At 40.8% G+C, this 10189-nt stretch overlaps 1 protein-coding gene across 3 annotated transcripts; it reads left to right on the top strand.

The window, feature by feature from the left end:
* Nucleotides 1–1262: 1262 nt before the first annotated feature.
* Nucleotides 1263–7932, top strand: PLIN2 (perilipin 2). Of its 3 annotated transcripts, none has more exons than XM_056519861.1 (9): nt 1263–1370; nt 1459–1504; nt 2711–2906; nt 3640–3722; nt 3848–4100; nt 4442–4626; nt 5206–5340; nt 5424–5711; nt 7474–7932. In XM_056519861.1, exons 2-9 carry the CDS (start codon nt 1475–1477, stop codon nt 7582–7584), a joined length of 1281 nt encoding a protein of 426 aa, XP_056375836.1. In that variant the 5' UTR covers nt 1263–1370; nt 1459–1474; the 3' UTR covers nt 7585–7932. The 3 variants fall into 3 exon arrangements, with proteins under 3 accessions (XP_056375836.1, XP_056375830.1, XP_056375845.1); XM_056519855.1 differs by having other exon boundaries at nt 5421–5711; XM_056519870.1 differs by lacking the exon at nt 7474–7932 and having other exon boundaries at nt 5421–6045.
* The last annotated feature ends 2257 nt before the right edge of the window (nt 7933–10189 follow it).

Here is a 10189-nt window from a genome sequence, read left to right as displayed (position 1 = left end):
CGGAAATGTCCGAATTATAAAAATATATCGTTAATTAAACCGCACGGTCAATGGCGTGCGCGCAAAAAAATTCCAAAGTCCAAAATAGTGCATTTTTGGTCACTTTCTATATCATGAAAAAATGAATAAAAAGCGATCAATAAGTCCTATCAATGCAAAAATGATACCGTTAAAAACTTCAGATCACGGCGCAAAAAATGAGCCCTCATACCGCCCCATACACGGAAAAATAAAAAAGTTATAGGGGTCAGAAGATGACAATTTTAAACGTATAAATTTTTCTGCATGAAGTTATGATTTTTTCCAGAAGTGCGACAAATTCAAACCTGTATAAGTAGGGTATCATTTTAATCATATGGACCTACAGAATAAAGGTAAGGTGTAATTTTTACCGAAAAATGTACTACGTAGAAACGGAAGCCCCCAAAAGTTACAAAATGGCGTTTTTTTTTTCAATTTTGTCTCACAATGATTTTTTTCCCGTTTCACCGTAGATTTTTGGGCACAATGACTGACGTCATTACAAAGTAGAATTGGTGGTGCAAAAAATAAGCCATCATATGGATTTTTAGGTGCAAAATTGAAAGAGTTATGATTTTTTAAAGGCAAGGAGCAAAAAACGAAAATGCAAAAACGGAAAAACCCCCGGTCCTTAAGGGGTTAAAAACGCCAAAAGGGGAAAAAAAAACACCAAACTGAAAACCGCAACGTGAAAAAGGCATTTTGCTTTTTCTATTGACTTGCAGCTAACATCTGGCCACAGCGGGTTTTTTTCCCTGAAAAAAAAACGCCATGCGGCAGATTTGGCATTTTTCTTTGTGTTTTTGCAAAAAATAAATAAAAAAATAAAAATGGAAACTTAGCCCTACCCAAGCTGCGCCTCTCTAGCTATTACAAGACTATACCTCCCAGCATGGCAAACAACCTTTATGGTTTTGCCAGAGCTGGAAGCCCAAAGGTTGGGTAAAACGCTGAGCTACTCTGTAATGCAGTGTTTTCCAAACAGTGTGTCTCCAGCTGTTGCAAAACTACAACTCCCAGCATGCCCGGACAGCCAAAGGCTGTCCGGGCATGCTGGGAGTTGTAGTTTTGTAACAGCTTGAGACACACTGATTGGGAAACACTTCTGTACTGTAACAATAAAACATGAGGGGACGTAATGCAGTATGTCCTATACACGTACAGTCACACCTGACCTCTGACCGCCGCCGTACACGTCTCAGAAGAGCAGGCGGTATGACGCCACCAGTCAGCTGACCACCGGGAAGTGCAGGTGGGCGTGGTTAGCCGACTATAAATAGGCAGACACCCGGAGCGCTCTCATATCCTTGCTCTGGAGTTCCTGTGTGTTCTTGTCTTGGAGAGGCAGGGTGGGTGCTGCTGCTTGTGGTTTGGGCAGGTGTTGTGGAGGGTGGGCTGTGCCTGGTTGTGTCTGACCCTGTGCCTTGTATCCTGTAGGTGTTTACCGATCAATATGGCTGAAATGGTGGAGCAGCAGCAGCAGGTAACCATTATGTAATGGGTGATGTTATAGTGTATGTTTTGTCCACTCTTATATAATTTATGTGTAAGATAGAGATATATATATATATATATATATATATATATATATATATATATATATATATATATATATATATATATATATACACACACACTCCTGGGGAAGTGCTTGTGATAGGTTACAGTACATGCTGCTAGTATGAACAGAGCCCTAACTCAAAACTGGAGATTTACAACAATTCACTATAAAAGTGATTCCTAACCAGTGTGCCTCCAGCTGTTGTGAAACTACACCCCTCAGCCAAAGGATGTCTTGGCATGCTGGGAGTTGTAGTCTGCAGCTTGAGTGGGAAATGCTGTTGCTTATTCCTGTCTGCAGGCATATGACTACACTGCTATAGGAGCCTGGGTTCGGTGAGTCCTCTGGTGCCTAGCTAGGTTTTATTCTCTTTGCTAAATCCATAGAGGTATTTCCTTTTGGGAAGTCCTCTTTCTAGGACAGAATATCAGCATGGCACTATTAAGGACTCCTGTCCTTACAGATTAGAATGAAGGGTCTGTTGGGGTGGGTTCACACTACATTTTGAAGAGATGGGAGCCAGATCCAGCTGGGGCAGTGAAAAACCAGGTGCTCCTGTATCCCAGCCTGGCCTGTATCTTAGTCATTTGAATGACACGACTGGAGTCATGGTGCAAAAAATGAGCCAATTTGAGACACTATATATCTGGTTTTCTGACCAGACCTAAAACTGGTTGTAGTGGTAACCCACCCTTACTCCAGTCAGCACTATCATATGCCCCTTTATCATGCCAAGTGAGCCTCACCACTAATGGTATTGGGATTATACACCCCAGATTCAGGCTAGGTTACTAGCAAACAGCTGTGAATTTAACCCCCTTAAATAGTGCAAGTGGCGGTTCATCATTCTCTTTATTACATCACCATTAATGTTGTCTTGCAAGGAAAACCATCCATTTATTCTCCCCTGGGGGGGGGGGGGGGGGCAGTGGAAGAGTATATGTAGAGATGTTCGTTATTGTGAAAAGCACTACAAAAGCTTCTGAATGTATTTTGTACTAGTATAAACAAGCTCTCTAACTTGTGCTAACCCTCCGCTAGTAAGTAAAGATGCACTACTCCAGAAGAGGGAAGACATAGGATAGAACTTTATCATATATAAAAAGCTTTATTTTTAATTTTTTTTAGAATGTGGTGGTAAGGTTGATCAACCTCCCATTGGTGAGCTCAACATATGATATGGTGTCCTCTGTCTATGTGAGCACCAAGGACAACCATCCCTACCTTAAGTCTGTATGTGATGTTGCGGAGAAGAGCGTGAAAACTATCACTTCTGTAGCTGTGACCAGTGCCATGCCAATCCTACAGAAACTGGAGCCTCAAAGTATGTTAAGTATGAAATAAGGGTTATTTTCCTCTAATCTTTCTTAAACTTTGATAATCAACACAGTATATCTCTCCATTATGGGGGAGACTACTGAAACACAATGTGGCTTTTGCTCTTGCTTGCTGAGTGTTAACTAGGAAAGAGTGTCTAGAAATGGAAGGATAGCAAGGCTATGGGGTGTAGGTAAAATTATTTTTTGATACCTTTTTATTGTTTGGTGGTGTGCCAAACTTAAATGTTGCAGGGCACGTGATAAATATTATGCTAGTACACATTACTCTTCTGAAATTTCACTTTAGTACACCACTTTGTATAGTTCTTCTTGGCAATCTGTTGTGTCAAAAGTGGTGGTCTACAAATGCTGGGTGTGGGATATGAAGATTTGAGAAGCTGCACATGATAGTTATAACCACTGGAAAAATATTAACCAGACTATGGCATAGCTAGGCAACTTTAGAACACGCATCTAATGCAAAAGTGGAAATGAAGTCTCTAAACTGACAAATAACCAACACAAATAGGGTAAAACTGATAAATCCCTCCATGTCTTTGGTTTTTCATTAAACATAAAGGCTGTAGCTTTCTCTGCTACAATATGCAGGCTGTCCCTCCTGGTGTAGGAAGTAGGCTAAATGTAATGTCCTGATGTGATTCACTAGATCTGCTGGTTTGCAGTGTACAGATGACTATTAGTTGCATCAGTCTATTAAAGAGAACTCTCTTCCCTTAGTTGCCATGGCTAACAGCATTGCCTGTATTGGATTGGACAAGATCGAAGAGAAGCTACCTATCCTCTATCAGCCTTCTGAAAAGGTAAGCTACACAGATGCTTATAAATGTAAACTAGCCTAGTATGCAGAAACTTAAGTATATGTGGCTTGATGGGAAGAGTTAAATTAATATTGAATCTTTAAAACTTATTTTTTTTTTTTACCCAGGTTGTGGCTAATGCCTCAGATGCTGTGTTTGGTGCCAAAGATGCTGTGATACAGAGTATTACAGGCGTAGTTGGTAGAACAAAGGGAGCTGTGCAGGATAGTGTGGAGATGACAAAGGCTGCAGTAAATGGCAGCATTAACACTGTTCTGGGAAGTGGTGTAGTGAAGAACATGAGCAGCCATGTCAACACTGCACTGACAAAGTCTGAAACTCTTCTGGAACAGTACCTTCCTCCAACAGATGAAGAGTTAGGTAAGAAGCATACTGAGCTACAGAAAACAAAGCTTGGCACCTGCTGTATTGTGCCTGCATCTCAAAAGGGTTCACCCAGAGAGAAAGCACCTCAGCCTGTGTCCAAGGAGGTCTTCTCTTCACGGCTTATGTAGCCCCAAAAGGGTTCAGTGTACCTTTAATTTCTAATCTCTTACCCTGCCGCTGGGGCAGAAATTAAACACTAGCATAGCAACTACCTCCTTCATATTTACAGAACTATTGCATTGCTGCATCAAGGCTTCTGCTGATGTAACTAAATGATTCTGGAGCATAACTGACCTGGAGTAGATGTAACTTTATTTTAATTTTATATTTTAAAGCAAAGGAAGCGACCACAACAGAAGGCTTTGAGTTGTGCAAAGATAAGCCCAGCTACTATGTTCGCCTGGGATCCCTCTCTACTAAGGCCCGCAAACGTGCTTATCAACAGGCTTTAACCCGGATCAAGGATGCAAAATGCCGAAGTCAGGAAGCCATTGCTCAACTGCAGGACACAGTGAACCTGGTTAGTACACTAGTACTCAAGACTCCTGTAACTAAGCTTAAAGCATACCTGTCAGATCCCATAAGTGTTAAGCAGTACCTGATCCTGACCATATACATCTTGGTGTTGTGCTCAGTTAGAAATCCTCTAGGGCAAGGGGATGTGTCCCTCCCTTGTGGTGGGAGGTGATTAGGGTGTCTACTCATGCAGCCTTGTCCATGACTTGTGGACAAGACTAATGCTGCTAGTTATTGTCCCAGTAGGTATGGGAACCCCTAGTAGGGTGGCTTTTTATTTTAAGAGCAGTCTTCTAATCTTAAAACCATTCCAAAAGGTCTCTAATTTTATCAGTAGTGGCATATGTTTCTGGATTTCAGTGGTAAAATGATGCATGTCTACATTATCTTCTATTGTACTAACTTTACAAAATATCACTAAGAGGGCACCTTATGGAATCCCTGCAGATAAAGTTTGTGTTAAAGAAAAGACAGCAATAAATTCTAGTCAGTGAGTTCATACCAGTCTTTTATGTATAAATTATATGCAGTACATTTAATACACCTTGTACTATCTGACTCACTGTAAACATTACTCTTTAAGATTGAATATGCAAGAAAGAACATGAATGATGCCAACCAGAAAATGCATGATGCACAGGAGAAGATATACAATAAATGGGCAGACTGGACAAAAGGCGCAGGACAGGATGCTAATGATGAAAACAAAAGTGCTGAGGTAATGACAGGCCCCCTGTAAAGTGTTAGGTAGTGTTTATACACTGAAAAAATTGGTAACATGTCAATTTCTCTCTACAGCAGATTGAATCCCGTACTCTGAATATTGCCCGGAATCTCACACAACAACTGCAAACGACATGCCTTTCTCTGGTCACAAGTGTTCAAGGTCTTCCACAAAACATTCAGAACAAAGCTCATAATGTTAGTGCCATGGCTACTGATGTCTATCAAAACTTCCGTTCTGCCTCTTCCTTCAAAGAAATCTCTGATGGCATCTTAACTACCACTAAAGATCAGTTCACAAAAATGAGGGATTCCATGGATGATCTGATGGACTACTTTGTTAACAACACTCCATTAAATTGGCTGGTAGGTCCCTTTTACCCACAACGAGCTTGTAGCCAACAAGGGGAGCAAGAAGTTGATGGGGGAGACTCTGCCAACAAGGATTGAAAGAGTGCTTCAGTTAAAGGAGCAACTTTGCACATAAATGAGCAAACTCTAACTACACAACACAGTGACATATACTTTGAGATAGTAAGGGTGTTCACAGGCCCTGTAAAAAACATCTCAAATATTGGACTTTGTCTTACTTTTGGGTTTTCACTAACTAGCAAAATGTAACCTGCATCACTGTCTGTAAACCTCACTATGTACACTTAACGTTTTGTGCACTTTTGTACTAATAAAATGCCTGCAATTGACTTGTCTGTGTACATACAACTTTTCTACCAAATTATGATCTAATATGCACGTAGTGTGGTTCTGATTCTATAAAGTTCTCTCCTAGTAAGACAAATGCTCAATATAATAAGGCAAGACTGACACATGGCCAGCAGTGTGCTAGTAACTAGAATACTAAACTGCAGCTAAAGCTTGCATTGATACAGCTGGTAACTTGGTGTAGAACACCACCAAGTGTCACTTGAGAATTGTTTTACTGTCACAGATGTCAAAAGTTTGTGGGTGTTAAGACCCCATTGACTGCTAGAACAACCCAGGTAAATGCTTGACTAAGCACCTTTGTTGGACAGACAGGTGCCATAGTTATCTAAGATTCCCTAGGATTGTTATAGCAATTGCTTGGGAGTCTAAATAGCAGTCCTACAATGGAAGTCACAGTAGCACTTAGAAAACTAGTAGTTGGTCGCCCCCCCCCCCCCCCTTCCTGATCTCATACATGTCCTACCTCTTGTCTCAATATTTTATTTGCCTTGTTCACCAAACTAATGTGAGAATCTACACCCAAGAGAAATTGTGGAGCAGCTCACCAGTTCCAAGGGATGAGGTGACAGAAGGATGGGGAGGCTGAGATGTTACAGGGGGAATCGGACGTCAGGGCCAAAGCTGTATCGCACCCTTTGGTGCTTTGTCAGGCCTGACTAATCACCAAAGGGTGCAATATGGCCCTGACGTCTGATCTATGGATGTTCAGCTAACGGCACACATTGGTTTAAAATTACACATTTATGGAAGGAATTATAGCAGTGCCAGATTTTTGTTTTCTTTTGTGGAGTGGCATAAGGTGTGAGAATACTTAGCACCAAAGTTTAATTGGTAGTAACTTAAGCTTGAGGGGCTATTTAAACAATACCCTGTACCACACCTATGCTGGATTAAATTGTTAAATGAGCCTTATTGGGTGACCACTACATGAAGGGTAGTTTATTTCCACCAGATATCAACATTGCACTTAGCCAAGCTATGCATTAGTGATACCCTATAAAATGATCTGACTAGAATGGGGATGTCAGTATTTTGATGCCAAGAAGTGCTGCAGATGTTAGAAATGCTGGTCACACCTGTAAATAGTGTGAACAGAACCTTTTATCCTGATAGTGTAGTATTGGGTCATGCTTTTCTAAGATTTATGTATAGGTGTGGAAGACTTGTTGCATATTCTGTATGGATTTGTTAGAGTAGGAACAATTAACAGTAATGTTAGAACATTTTTCATGTAGGGTGGAAAAACCTAATACTCCACATTCTCAGACTTATGTAGCTTTTTTTTTTTCAGTCAGCCTACTCCAACTGTCTAGTTATTGACATGAGATTCTTAGATACAGCAGCCTTTGAGTGTTACATTGGAATTTTTTTTTTCCTCCTAAACACTGACATTTTGTCTTTCTAGGTGCCAGACTTCAGCATCAATGACCTTGATTCAGAAACTGATGGAAACCTAGATGAGGAAGAACTGCAGGATTTCTCCAGAGCAAATGGTCGTGTAATAAACAAAGAATAAGTAATACATGTGTTTGGAAGATGCTAGAAGCGGTCTTTCAGAACATCACATGGCTGTCATAACATGCGTCATAACTGAAATAAGGTGGCTCCTATAAAGAACTAATATAAAACGTAACTGGTCAGAGTTCAGACCAGAACATGATCGGCTTTATAAAAGCATATAGAACAGATGCACAGGAGTGTTGCACTAACACCAATGGGAGTCACTACAATTGCCTTTTACAGCTTACTGTCTGTCCTAAAATACTGAAAGCTTTGTTCTAGAATGCTTTGATTTCTAGCTTATTGGTGTCAATATTATATATTAAAGAATCTTGTTCACAGCAAAACTTGGATATTGCCTGTGTAGGTTATTTTTCCCAGCCTTTTTACAATATGCAAGTGAGCAATAAAATCTGGGTGGTTGCGAAATTCTAGTTTAATAGGATAGCATATAGGTTAAAAGGAAAGTCCTACATAATACTTATGTAATTTAGCCCTATTTTGGTATAAAGGGGTGTATTTGCCATTCCTTCAACTCCAGCTCTTTTGACTATAAGCTTCTTTGCCGTGTATGACTTGGGAGTATATCTTCATTTCAGTATTGCATTAGTCGTGATTTCACACATCCTAGAAGGATGTGAAGTGATGCTAAAGCTCATATAGAGGTGTATTAGAGCTTCCATAGAGATGTGTGTGACCTCTAACATATCCATATCCCTTTCTAAGCTTCAATACTTTTCACTTCTGATTTTATGAACAAACTTTGGTATGCTCAATCTGTCTATGTACTAAATAGGCAATACAGCCCAGATCTAAAGAAACTGATTTAAAAAATGAATCTAAAATGCTAAAAAAAAAAAAATGTAGATCATCCCCTTTTCAAATATAAAACAATGTAGACAAATAGAACATAAACAAATATACAGTGGTTGGCACAAGATTTTTTTTTTTTGTATGTATCCATTGTGCCCAGGCTGCAAAAAGTAAAAAACTTAAACTCACATTCCACTGCTCCCCCGATGTGCCAGTATCTGTGTTCTGTCTGGGCGATGTCCTGCCTTTTGGCTGGTGATATGCTGAGCGCACTGTCGTGTAACAAGCCCGGGCAGCAGGGAGATGCAGAAGAGGACTAGGTCCAGAAGACCAATATCAGCACATCAGGGGAGTTGCGGAAGGTGAATTAAAGGGGTATTCCAGGATTTTTTTTTTTACTATGCTATAGGGGCTGTAATGTTAGTGTAGTTCATAATATAGTGTCTGTACCTGTGTGTGACGGTTTTCTCACAATTCTTCTGTGAGTTTCACGCCACTATTTATTTTTAACAGCATACAAAATGACTCAGATTTTTTCCAGCTTGCAATGCGGCCGAGACCTGACTCACTAGTCAGCTGATGACAGGGAGCCTGTCTGCTTCAATGGGTGGAGGGATCAATCTGCAACTAATGCAACAGCTGTAGGCACCCTGATTGAAAACCACAGGTCTTTTGTTTCAATGGGTGGGGTGGCTGATGTGTGGGAGGGAGGAAAATGGAATTATGGGATTTGTAGTAAAAAAAAAAAATAATGAAACAGGAAATACAAGTTCACAAAAAGCTAGCCCCAGTGTTATGGTAATCTCACAACATAGCCATTTAGCCCATGACAACCGCAGATCCTTTCTAAGCATGTCCATTACTGTCTGCCAGGTACATGCTAAAATCACCTTATGGTGGATAACCCCTTTAAAGTTTATTTTACTTTTTGCAGCCCCCGGGCACAATGGATACATTCTCCTTTAAACATTTATAGCCAACAATAGTAAGAGATAATGAAAGCAGGTATACAGTGGTCCCTCAACATTTGATATTAATTGGTTCCAGTAGAACCATCATATGTTGAAACCATCACATGTCGAGTACATATGTCTATGTAAAAATGGTAATTGGTTCTGGGGCCTTGGAACCATTGTATGTTGAATACATATCTCTATGGGAAACTGCTAATTGGTTCTGGGATGACCATTGTATGTGGAGTGTATGGGGAGTGTTTAACAAACCAGGGTGCCTCCAGCTGTTGCACAACTACAACTCCCAGGATGCATGTACAGCCATTGACTGTCTGGGCATGCTGGGAGTTATAGTTTTGCAACAGCTGGAGGCACACTGATAGGGAAACATTGATTATGGGGTGTATAGTGTGTATATGTACTGTATGTGATGTGTGACATCGCATACAGTACTGTACAGTTCTTTAAATACCTTCAGGGGGGACATAATGTCCTCCATTACGATCCTGCCGACTACAGCTCTATAGGAACGGAAGGGGAGGGCAGCCAGCAGCTCATTGGGTGCCTGCAGCAAGATGCTGCAGGCTATTGGCTATGGCTGCACTTGGGGGGGCGGGGCTTACACAGAAATCACAGTGGAAGCCTGCGTGAGTTAGCAGGACAGCATGTGAGTAACAGGAGGCAGAATGGGACACATGGGGCACATTAAACAACTATCTGTCAGTTGCTGAAGTTGTCAACGCTGTCAGATAGCTGTTTGTCCAATGGCCCCGACACACAGCAGCATCATATGTCGATGCTGCCTTCAACATACGATGGGCTCTGAGAGGCCATCATATGTTGAAATGATCATAT

Source organism: Hyla sarda, chromosome 1 (genome assembly GCF_029499605.1).
Source record: "Hyla sarda isolate aHylSar1 chromosome 1, aHylSar1.hap1, whole genome shotgun sequence".
NCBI classification, from domain to species: domain Eukaryota; kingdom Metazoa; phylum Chordata; class Amphibia; order Anura; family Hylidae; genus Hyla; species Hyla sarda.
Note: the sequence above shows the minus strand (reverse complement) of the source record. Positions and strands in the feature narration are given on the sequence as shown.